This window comes from Poecilia reticulata, linkage group LG16, assembly GCF_000633615.1.
Source record: "Poecilia reticulata strain Guanapo linkage group LG16, Guppy_female_1.0+MT, whole genome shotgun sequence".
In the NCBI taxonomy this organism is placed as follows: Eukaryota; Metazoa; Chordata; class Actinopteri; order Cyprinodontiformes; family Poeciliidae; genus Poecilia; species Poecilia reticulata.
Genome location: NC_024346.1, coordinates 8,421,528 through 8,433,825, shown reverse-complemented (window position 1 = coordinate 8,433,825; position 12,298 = coordinate 8,421,528). Strand labels below are relative to the sequence as shown.

The 12,298-nt window shown below is 36.8% G+C and overlaps 2 protein-coding genes across 3 annotated transcripts; one reads left to right on the top strand and one right to left on the bottom strand.

Moving 5' to 3' along the window:
• The first annotated feature begins 2,850 nt into the window (after positions 1 to 2,850).
• On the top strand, positions 2,851 to 7,470 carry mecr (mitochondrial trans-2-enoyl-CoA reductase). 2 transcript variants are annotated; one of them, XM_008431129.2, is made up of 10 exons: positions 2,851 to 3,156; positions 4,857 to 4,954; positions 5,054 to 5,185; positions 5,274 to 5,417; positions 5,625 to 5,727; positions 5,836 to 5,938; positions 6,031 to 6,104; positions 6,204 to 6,264; positions 6,996 to 7,068; positions 7,163 to 7,470. In XM_008431129.2, the coding sequence occupies exons 1-10, from the start codon at positions 2,966 to 2,968 to the stop codon at positions 7,324 to 7,326; spliced, it is 1,143 nt and encodes a 380-aa protein (XP_008429351.1). In that variant the 5' UTR covers positions 2,851 to 2,965; the 3' UTR covers positions 7,327 to 7,470. The 2 variants fall into 2 exon arrangements, with proteins under 2 accessions (XP_008429351.1, XP_017165259.1); XM_017309770.1 differs by having other exon boundaries at positions 3,065 to 3,190.
• A 76-nt stretch (positions 7,471 to 7,546) lies between these two features.
• Positions 7,547 to 11,983, bottom strand: smpdl3b (sphingomyelin phosphodiesterase acid like 3B). Its single transcript, XM_008431131.2, has 8 exons — positions 11,868 to 11,983; positions 11,545 to 11,758; positions 10,356 to 10,453; positions 10,113 to 10,256; positions 9,830 to 9,999; positions 9,254 to 9,434; positions 9,043 to 9,176; positions 7,547 to 8,885 (listed from the first exon to the last, which is right to left on the bottom strand). Exons 1-8 carry the CDS (start codon positions 11,926 to 11,928, stop codon positions 8,523 to 8,525), a joined length of 1,365 nt encoding a protein of 454 aa, XP_008429353.1. The 5' UTR covers positions 11,929 to 11,983; the 3' UTR covers positions 7,547 to 8,522.
• Positions 11,984 to 12,298: the final 315 nt, after the last annotated feature.

The window sequence follows — 12,298 nt, the reverse complement described above, 5'->3', positions numbered from 1 at the left end:
CAAAGTAGTTTCTACATGTAAAATGTTGCTTCATTTCATAATAAACTTGTCAATATTATTTTTTTTTCAGCTTTTCATTTTAAAAGAGGGCAGGGGAGGTAATTGTTGTCTTACTTCTTTTTTTCTTAACTATTTTTAATTTTTGACCAGGAAAGATCAGAGGTTTAAATATTCACAAGAGTGCTGACAATATAAAAGCACCTGAAATATAACACTCAGAGTCGACACAGTAAAGAACATAAAAAGGTTTTCATTTGCAAACATATCAATTTATATAAAAAGGTTTTGCAATGTTGAAGGATTGTGGTATAAATTCAACTCAATATGGAGCTGATTCTATAAAGTATAATATCTGAAGGCTTAAACACAAGCTTCTTGGCACATTTAATTGGAATAGGTGATATAAATAAACCTGAAACTACTGCACTTTTGAGGAAATATGAGTTTTAGTATAAAGGAAGAAAAACCCTTCCATTCAACATAAGAATACAATGTGGTATAAAAAAACTAAATTGGTAGATTGCAGTGTGTGTTGGCACTGTGGACATACAGGACACATGAGACATAAATGTAGCATATATACAAATCGTTCACCAGCTCTAAAATAAAATATGGTTCAAGATAGAGCAGTTTTATCTTGATTGCTTGCTTTTTTTTTACCAACTGCTCGATGTATGAGAATAAACAATCAGTATTCCTACATTTTTTTCAGACGCTAGCTCTGTCCTCAAAACAGAATAAGAACAGTAAATTCAGAGTACATCTGCAGTATTGTCAGCATAAAAATATTTTTAGAACCTGGTAGTATATAACACTTAATAGAGAACTTGTCTCTGCAGAACACTTTTAGCTACAGGGAGAAAGCTACAGCACATGCCATTAGTTTGAGGTTTTGGCTTAGTGAAATAGGTTCTATAACTGACATATATGTCAAAAGGTTAAAAGAGGTCACTGACAAAAGCTGGACTCTTTTGTTGCCTTTCACCTCCTAGAGCTGTTGTGTACTCTTTTCTAAAACCAAACAGTTTTTATTTATTTCACTAGATATGCACAAATATGATTTTTAAAAAAAGTAAATTAAAACAAATTTAAGTCTCCTATATATATCTGATGTTCTTTGTTTCTGATGCTCTTTCAACACAACTACTTCGGCATATGAAACATGCTAAAAAATGGTGCCTGAATCATTGCTACATTCAATTTGTTTCTCTTTGACACGTTTCCTGTTGCTGATGCAGAACAGCCGACGGGGCCAACTAATTTGACCTTTCACTTCTGAATTCTTTAGTAAAATGACTCCTTTCATGTATTTATTATAATGTCTTTTCTTTGTAATGTCCTTTAGAAATCTCGTGAGAGTGAGTTGGCTCATGTCAGGGCTGTTATTGGGACCTTGCCCATGTATTGCACATTCCTTTACTACATTTAGAAATAATATTATAACAAGAAATTGTTTTATTCAACAACCCTAAAATAAGAAAATGATAAATAAACAGAATTTTAAAAATCTACAACAAATCCTCAATAAAAGACTCCTCAACCCTAATTTGTGGCTCTTCAGCTTACATTTATGGGTGAGAAGCTTCAGGTGTTTATCTGCTGTAGGGAAAATGCAAAGAGGCGTGACTCTCTTGTCCTTAAAATTGAGATTGCACAGGAATTTGAATAAAAGGAATAGGTCGTGTTTAGTAAATACGCTCGCAAATTTTGGCAGTTCTTTCATAATTGGTGCTGAGTGAGTCTTTCCTTCTGTTGACCCTCAAATAATCAAAATGAAGAAAACCACAAAGCACAAAAAATAGTCCCCCTTCTCAACAACAAGCAGGGGATGCTAATGCCCCCATTGATTACAAACAGATACGTGTATCTATTTATTTATGATATATCTATTAGCTACCTTAGCTATCTATACCTATCATTAAATCCTGAAGAATCCAATCCATTTGGAAGATCACAGTCATTTCTTGAGGAAATATATTAAAATCTTGATAACACTAAATGATTTTCTTTTATTAATACAGAAGTTGTAGTTTTTGGATCAGAACCTCTGATAAAGACATTGCTTAGACAATCACTTGATGAGGATGACATTAAATTCATATAGTGAAGGATCTCTGATATTTTTGACAAAGATATGTCACTTAAATCCCATTCTAAACAAGTTTTTAGGATTTTCTTATTATCCACGCATTTGTTAGATCAAGGCTGGACTACTGTAATTCTTTACTATCAGGAACCCAACAAAATGCATTTAAAAGCCTTCAGCTGATCCAAAATGCTACAGCAACAGTTCTGATGAAAAAAGTTTATATTTTAGCTTCCTTTCATTGGTTTCCTATTAAATCCAAAATATAATGCAAGATTCTCTTACACCTAAACCAGTCAATAACCAAGCTCCATCAAACATCAGAAATCTGACTGCTCCATATGTTCCTAACAGAGAACTGAATGACGTTTTTGCAAGATTTAAACAATCCAAATGAATTGATAAAGAAGTCATTGTTTGTCACAGAATCAATGCGTTTCTTTTCTGAATTGAAATACCTTAGTAATTAAACTTGTTGATGGTTATCTGACTTATTGGTAAGCACCTGACCTATGAATTAGAATTTTCTTGTCTCATAAAAGCAAACATGAAGTAAACATGAACATCATCTCAGCATTTTTGGTGTGACTAACAAAGTGAGTAATTTAGGTTAGTTGTTGGGTCTTTCTTATAGGTTCACGTTTCATGAAGTGAAAAAACAAGAAAAGAAATTAATTCCTCTCGACTGAGACAGTCATGTAGTATCGCGTATAACCGCCAGGGGCGCTAATCTCTGTTTATATTTTCAATAACCTCGTGCGAAACAAACATGGCTGCCGCCGCTACACTAGCCTCGCAGTCTAATGCTGCCTTAAATTACAGCTATTATTAAAAAATATATTTATTGCTGCTAGCTGTGAAGTTGTGTTCTGGGTTAAAATGGGGCTTCCGGTTCTCTCGGCTATTTTCAGAAGCCGGGTAGTTTGTCAAAGAGGATTTGTGGCTCTTTTAAATTGTCCGAAGCACATGAAAGCTAGCGTTTCTCTCTTCAGCCATTCAGCCGGACGCTGCACACAGACCTGTCAAGCTCTGATCTACCGAAAACACGGAGACCCTTCTGGAGTGGTTGAGTAAGAATATGCGTCTGAAAAAAAGCATTAAAAATTAAGTTTTTTTCTTTATTTTGCAAAGACTTACCCCCCTTTGGATCCATGTTGCTTACCTTTTATGTCTCCTCAAATGAAACTTAATGCCACATCTGTTGCAAACCAGAAACAGCTCACCTCCCTGTGGTTGTTGTCTTTCTTGCTTTGTGCTCATAAGTGTCCACCGAGGTTCTTGTAAGGGAAATCCCTGAGTAGCACCGGGTTTGTGGTGAATGTTTTTCCCCTCGAATGTGTCTCACCTTCCGGGGGACTGATGGGCACATTGCAGCCCACACACTATAACAGCTTATATAACAAATGACACACCTCGGTTATAACCTTTGTTATATAACTATTAACAAACTATAACAGCTTGTTTTCATGATTGAAAACGTTATGCTCAAAGAAACATAAAACAACATTGTGTGATCCATACAATCACGCCTACCATATGGAAACGCGGATGTTTTTACACCTCAATATAAATCAGTCCACTTATATTAATAGAAACGTTTTGAATTTATTTAATAACCCGAAAAGAAATACCTTGAATTTATGTTGTTCACAATTTTTATTGACCCCTTTCACTTTTATTTCTTGAGATAATAAACTCCTGTCTCTCAGTTTCATAGGACTGGATTTACCATTTTTCCAATCCCACTTTGGTTTTGATCATTAAGAAAAACTAAAAGTTAGTAAATGTCCAAGGTAACAATTGTGTGTGTGTTTTTTTTTTTTTTTACTAATTCTGGGACAATGATAGCAGAAAAAAAAAACAATTTTAGCACAGAACCAAACATCAGAAACCAGTACATAATGCTTTCTCAGGGAGGAATTAATGTTCAGGCCTTCCTCTGAAACTCTACTTTCAGCAACCTAATATTGAGGTAAACACAGTGTATTAGTCAAATTATGAATGACTCCAGGCTTTTCTGTTGACAGTTTTGTGTATATTTTATTTTTTTTTATACCTGCTAATATTTTGGCAGATGTTTTTAATTCTGGATGGAGTCATTGATGGAGAGTTATTGGCCGTTTTACTGATGTGTGTTTGGGGTTTTTTCACTTAGTTTCATTTTTAGCAATGTTTTCTCACTAACTAATTTTCTGTGATTTTTGTTTTGCTCTTTGAGAGAAAGTAGTTCTGACTACTTATGTGCTTAGCTGTGTATATTTCCTGATGATGTTACCTCTTTAATTTTTCTTTCCCATAAATTTCACTAAATCAATATGCTTGAATTATGAGGTGTTTTTTTTACCTGGATTGCTGCAACTTACTGTATCTGTTCCTTTTCATTTCCCATAAAGTACCCCTGGCTCATTGGTTTTGTTTTGCTTAATTGTGTCTTTTTTTCTGCAGTGAAACCTTTCACAAAGCTGTTATTGCAATTAACCTTTTGTGTCACTGTGCTTTTTTGTTTTAAATTCCATTGAAGGTACCAATAGGTACAGATGGTTTTGTGTAGCAAACCTAAATGAAAGGATTGATTGAGCTATGGACTCTGCTTTCCTTGTTTTTTTTTATAAAAAGTACATGTGGCACAATAATTTTTTTTCACTTTTTCCCGATACTCATACTCATATTCATGTTATTCTGTCTGTAAAGCAACATAATAAGACTAAAGGTTTGTGGGTTTTTTTTTTTTTTTTTACTGAATCTTGTATTGTATTTTTTTCCATTCCAGGTTGGAAGATGTACCAGTGCATCAAACAGGTGCAAAGGAAGTCCTGGTTAAACTGCTGGCATCTCCAATAAATCCTTCTGACATAAACATGATTCAAGGTATTCGTTGGTTTTATTCCACATAATGCAACAACAAAAAAACTACATTTTTATGAAACTACTATTGTATTTCTAACAGTTATTTTTTCTTGGTTATAGGCACCTATTCTATCCTGCCAAAGCTTCCTGCCATTGGTGGCAATGAGGGAGTAGCTCAGGTCATAGAAGTGGGCAGTCAGGTGAAGTCTCTTAAAGCAGGAGACTGGGTAATCCCCAGAGACGCAGGGCTTGGTAAATTGAAGTTTAAGATTTCTTCGTTTAAGAAAGTAAAATTTTCTGTTATCTTTTTGATCTAGTTTTGTTTGATTTGTGCGAGCAGGAACATGGAGGACAGAGGCAGTGTTAGCCGAAGATGACGTTATCTCAGTGCCAAACGACATTCCTCTGCTCTCCGCCGCCACACTGGGAGTCAATCCCTGCACCGCCATCAGGATGCTCTCTGACTTTGAAGATTTGAAGCCAGGTAAGCTGTTACACACGTAGTCCAGATGTTCCTATTTTGCCAAACTCTTAAGTCATTGGGGTTTCTAGTTTCATAAAAACATCTCAGTAATCATTCTGAGTGAAGACATTTTTCATTACGTTTATTGCAAATTTTCTTATGAAAAAAAAAATTTTGTTGGGAAGTTTTCTTCATAATATAATTTTTCTAAATTTTCTGCCCTAATAGGAGACTCTGTGATCCAGAATGCAGCCAATAGTGGAGTAGGGCAGGCTGTCATACAAATTGCTGCTGCAAGTGGAATAAACACTATAAATGTTATTAGAGACAGGTAAAATGCCATTTAAGCACCAAAATTAAACAACATTTTTATTAACCTTTTAAATATTTATTGTTCTAAACCATGCTGAGGGTCTTGTTTGTTTTATACTCTTCAAAGGCCCGATTTCACACAACTTAGTGACAGGCTAAAGGCTATAGGTGCCAGTCATGTAATCAAAGAAGAGACCCTGAGGCGACCTGAGATGAAGGAACTGTTCAAGGTCTGTTGCTTTGAAGATAAGCCCACTGATAAAAACAGAAATGTGATGTGGTTTTGGCCTGTGGTTCAATGTATGACACATTTTTGTAACAGACATGTTCAAAGCCTAAACTGGCTTTAAATGGTGTCGGAGGAAAGAGTGCAACAGAACTGCTTCGTCATCTACAGTGAGCATCTTAGATAGTCTTTATTCATATGTCTTTTTTATTCAGTCTGAACCAATGGCCAGTTATTTTTCTTTTTCATTCACTTGGTTCTGTTTCTAGAGTTGGAGGGTCTATGGTGACATATGGAGGAATGTCTAAGCAGCCGGTGACTATTCCCGTGGTAAGGCATCACTTTAAATGATAACAGAAAAAGATAGACACAGTGACTTAAAGAGTATTGATACGCCTTGAGCATTTTCACATTTTGTCACATCACTACCATGTATTTTACTAACATAATTATGAAGTGAATGAAAATAAAAATCTTAAATGTATGGCATGAATTTCTATCCAATGGTTTCAGAATGACATTCTGTTGCAGTTTTGGCAGCAAGTATTTTGGCGCTCGTCTCTACCTGCTTTTCTTATCTTGGAACTAAAATTACTGCCAGTTCTCCATTGGAATAAAAATGATCAGAAATTGAAAGTGACATCTTGTTTTAATTTTTATTTTAATTAATAGATTCTCAATTTGAAGTAGGTCTGGACATTGACCGGGCAACTCCAAAACATAATCGAGCTTCAGTCTAAAACATTCCTCTACAGATCTGGCTGTGTGATGTAAATCTCTACAGCTCCTCCAGAGTAACCAGAGGACTCTTGGCTGCATGTCTGATTAGAAAGGTTCTCCAATGATATGCTGTCAGCTTATAGGCGGATGGTTATGGCTTGGGTGGTTTGTAGTTTGCATACAAACTACAAAAAGATAACGATCCTTTTCAAACATTCAGATAAAATCAGAAATGTGAGAAAAGTTTAGGGGTATGAATACTTTTGCAAGTCACTGAAAATAAGATTAGCTGTTGCTGAAATGTTTTCCTACTGCACACTAATTCAATGTGGTGTCTGTAGAGCGCTCTCATTTTTAAGGATGTAAAAGTTCGGGGTTTTTGGGTGACACAGTGGAAGAAAGATCACTCTCACGGTAAGCAAGCATATTACCTGCAGTGTGAAAAGAGAGTGAGAGTATCACAAAAGATTTTTAAAGTATGTTTTCTTGTTGTCATTTTTTTCCCTAGATGGGAAGACATTCAGAGCCATGCTGGATGAACTGTGCTCTCTCATCCAGCAGGGGAAGCTAACAGCTCCTGCCTGCACAGAGGTGCGCATACAAGACTATAAAAAGGCGCTGGATGCAGCCATGCAACCTTTTTCTTCCCGTAAACAGGTCTTAATTATGTGAGACTTCTGCTTTCATTAACCAGTCACCACAATGTCGTGACAGAAGTGAGTGAACTAAAGTGTTACCTCAGGCCCATGTCACATTATCGTTGATCGAGTTACCAGTAAACCAGATACAGTGCTCAATAAACATGCTTTCTCAACAGCCTCAAAGTTCGCTGTCTGTCTTTTCACCTCATAGTGATGCATCTCGGTGTTCGGTTTACAAGCAGTAACAAAAATCATATCAAACCTTTATTTGAACAGAGGCGATAACAGAAGCTATAAAGATACTCAGATAACAGCTGTCTTGCTCAACAACAGATCACTGCGCTTCTAAAAACAAAACAAAAAAAGAAATATGAAGAGGAGCGACACTGTTATCAGGAAGTGTATTTATTGTTGCAGAAATAAGAGTGCAGTGAGTTTTTTTTTTTTGTTTTTCCCTCTTCATTTAAATAACAGTTTCGGTGGAGAAAACATTTACCATAACTTCATTCAAAAGTTTTGAGTTATGAGAATACAATTGTTGTGCAAAGTCTAATTTAAGCTGAATATCAATTACAACAGTTTTTTAACATGTCGGTGAAAATCTGAAACCACTTCTACATTAGACGTTTACAAGAAATGTCACTATAGACCTGTCACTGTTGTATATGGGGGCTGTTATTCTGGAGTCTCCAATCTCCACCCGTCTATGATCTAAAGTGTTTTATCAGCTTTTATTTTTAGGTGTGTAACATGCCTGATGTTCTGTCTTCCAGTAAAGTGTGACACATTAAATTCAGCCGGTCAACTTAAAAATGCGTTAAAATAAATGAACACTTAATTAAATTCTCCATTAATATTGGTGGACACAGCTCTCTGTGAAAAGCCAGCTTCTTTAGCAATTAACTTATGTGTATTGCCCTCGTTACTGAGGGCAACTGAGCTTCTGCAGTTTTCTTCTTGATTGTGTAGGCCATGATATAGAGGCAGCATATTTTTTATATACATAAATATTTGTTTTATGTTATGTACAGTTATTACTTTTAGGGAAACTGATTAGCCATAATGATAAAAATGAACAAAAATAAACATCTGAAACATCATTTGAAATGATTCTGCTTATGCATTTTTGGATTGAATGCCTGAAATAAATAAACTTTTTAATAATATTCAAATTAATTTAAGTGCACCTCTAAATGTCTTAGAAACAAACTGCGATGCCAATCATCTCTACCAGCCAGTGATCAACACAGTTGCTGCCATAGAAACAACCAACAGCAGCTCTCCATGAATAGAAACGGCTACTTCCTTCAACAGGCATTCCTCGTACCTCTTAAAGTCTACTTCTCCTGCTGCACATACATGGTCAACACGGCAGTCGCCGTCACACTCTGTCAGGTCATAGCTGACAGAGTTGAACTCGTAGTACTTCTGCAGGTAGCAGTGATCGGATGCCATGCGTTCCAGAACCTGGTGCATGGAGCCCGGAGAGGCATCGGGTACTCTGAAGCTCTCTGTCAGGCGGTACTCTTTCTCCCAGCGTTCTGCGTCTGCATTGGCGTGTGTGAGGTTCAGATAATATGTCACCACATCCTGTTCACACAAAGGGGTTGAAAGACAACACGAAGCAGAACATTAAGACTGAGAAGTATTATTTTTCTGGAGAGCCTACAAATTCCTACCATAGAAACAGTGTCACCTGCAAGCTACGGCTCCCATTGAAACGACTGCATGAGTGAGCATTACTTACTTTCACCAGCAATGTTTCAGTGTCGTATTCAAAAACACGAATCCCGGGGTTGTTAGCTCCGTCCTTGACACCAGGAAGTGTCGTTTCCCACGGTGTGACCCCTGGGCTCAGAAACATTGCACTTATGGGCAAGCCTGTGGAAACAGAGTTCAAATCTAATAGTTGCATAGAAATACCATTTCAACCGCAGTCATGAAACACTTTAATGTACCTTCTGTGTTGTAGAACATGCGAAAGCTGTCAGTGTGATGATGGCCAAAGAACTGCCCGATTATAACCGAATGATGCTTCTGAATCAATTCCAAATATCGCGCGTTGAACTTTTTCGTGAACCATGATGTACTTCTTTTCTTCTCAAAGAAACCTGGAGGAACATGACCAATGATGTAGACCTGAGAAAGTAAACCAAGTCAAGTTAGCCCAAATAATCTGTTTAGGTTTCTTTATTCATGTTAGAATTGAAACAAACTAAAGAGATTTAATATTTCAAACATGGCCATTTTTACACATTGCTTAGTCATGTGAAAACATTATGACACTTTGTTAAATACTATTTTTTTTGTTTTAAGAAATGTCTGTGTCATCCTTATCTCTGGAAGAAAAAGAGATTAAATTAAATCCCTCAAATGTCATTCTTTTAAGAAAATATATCAACAGAAATGTCCATCCTGTCCACTAATAACTAGTGTTACTCCAGGCACCCACATTTTTTAGCGTGGGTGTTATATTTTAGCAGGTTCTGGTTTTTTCACGACTGTTTATACACATACAATGTCATGCTTTATACCTTCTCTTTGTTGTTGCTGGCTGCTGTAAGGGTCTGATCCAACCAGCTAAACTGACCTGCTGGATCGTCATCATTCATGGTCTCCTTGTTCTGATAGTAGTAGAGGTTGGTGTTGAGGACCAACACTCTGTAACCTGCTCGGTTCAGGAGCTTTTCTGTGTAATATCCACCTAATCAAAAAAATATATATATATATATATATTTCACTGCATAGTTTTGCTATGAACCATGCAGTTAATAACATTACAAGCTGATCTTTGGAGAACAAATGTGCAAGAGTCACCATTTTTAAATGATTGTTTGGAGTCTGGCTCCAGCCAACCACTCCACATTTCTGCTATTTTGTCATAGATGGAGTTTGGGCCTGGAGGAAGTTGACTCTTGGGGTGGTAGTCATGGTTCCCCAGTGCAGAGTACACTTTTGTATCTGTAAAAGGCACATGATCGAAACATTTCATTTCTTAGATTAAATGTGTAGATATTGGTGTTAAATTGTTTTCTACATAAGCGCCCAATGATGTCTTACATGGAAACACCTCAGTTATGATCTGAGTGAGATTGCCAATGATGTTGATCACCTTCTCTTCTCCTAGATCCTCATTTTGGACATGCGGTGTGTCATCTCTGTAGTGTTTCAAAATAACAATTTTAGGGATTAAAGACTCAAAAAGAGGGAACTGGTCGTTTCAATTCAAAAATGCAGTGATGGTTTCTGGAAATGGTCAGACAGGTGATGACAGTTAAATTAGTTCATTATTGCTTCTTGGTATGTCCGCTAAGGGGGGATTGGTAGCCCAACTGCGTTATACACATTGTAGGCAATTAAAAAAAGAAGAAACGACTGCATTAAGTTTGACATTTGACAATGTCATGTGATTCACAAATTATTTTTGTTTTTATGGTTTCTTTTGAAAATCTAGATCAGAGGACCGCAAACTGCATCTCTGGAGCCACAAGTGGCTCTTTTTAAGATGAAGAACATCTAATGTTTATAAATGCAGACACAATAACAACAAAATGCAGGCTTTGCATTTGCTAAGCAATGTCAGTTTTTTCTTGACATTAGTTTGGAAACGTGTGCTTTTATTTTTTTTTTCCCCACAATTTTTAACAAATATCAAGAAGACAATGTCTCAGTCTTCTTTTGTCAATATTGGTTTTAATTTTATTTTAATACCTTAGAAGATAAATGAAATCTTTACTCTTCAAAAGTTGACATCAGATCTCCTACAATACATATTCATCAAAAATTAGAAGTTTTTTTTTTTTTCAAAAGGTTTTGTAGAATGTGGCTCTAAACTTGTTTTTTTAGCTGCACTTAGGCTAAAATTGGCTCCAGAACCCTTTGTCTAGACTGCCTTTACGATTTCAATCTGTCTGTCTTTCTATCTACCTATTCACTATATTTTGGTTCTCATTGTTTCTTATAATGAGAAACAATAAGAACCAAAATAGGTGTTGAGCTGGAAGGGGGGGAGGGAGGGGGGGGGCTGCAGGAGGACATGTTAGCCCTGGACAAAGTTCATGCAAAAACCGCCACTTGCCAATATATTTGGAAAAGCAAAATGATAGCATATGGTATTCATATAGTTGCAATGATGAATGTAAAAAGGCAAACTTGAGTCGTGTCTCCTTTTATAGCGCTTCGGGTTAATCGGATTTAACCAGAAAGATGAATCCAGTTTTCCATCACAGCAGACCGATACATGGCCTACCCTGTCCACACAATGAAGTCTGGGTCTGGCAGAATCCTCTTCATGGCGTACACCGAGGAGTTGATCAGGTGCCATGGCGCGTCACATGCATAGGCTCCGAATTTACCAGCACTGAGCGCCGGACGGTTACCGCTGGATGCGCACACTAGGTTCGGGTTGTCCGTTAGTTTGTACGTCGGGTCCCAGTGCAAATCCGTGATATGCCAAAACCTCCCTGGATAAAACCAGCGCGTAATTATCCACAGTAAGTCACCTCTTTAAAGGTCATCTGACATCGGAGAGGTTTAAAAACTCTCAAAATGCGCAATAACTTTACTTCTTACCTGACAGTGCAAGAGCTTCTCCAAAGAATAGACAAGATAAAAGCAACCTTACAGGAGACATGTTGGACACATTGACAACGGGAAACGTTCGGCAAAAGCAAAGGAGAGGTTTAAAAGGCAAGTGATTAAAGGGCAAAGGACGATAAGATATCTGGACCTACACACGTCTTCGCCTTGACGTTTACAGATAAATCTCTCTTGAAATCACCCGCGGATGGAAAATAAACACGAATATGCTATGACGTTATCATTTTCATTATGATGAATTAATGGAATAGATAGAAAGTAGAGTGACGAAGCACTTTATTTGGATCTTTGACCCCACACGGATCACTTCAGTATAAACATTACATAAAATACATGGGAGAAGGAACTGTCAAGAAAGGCATTCATACATAAACTATTTTTATGTGGGCTAAAGATATCCAGAT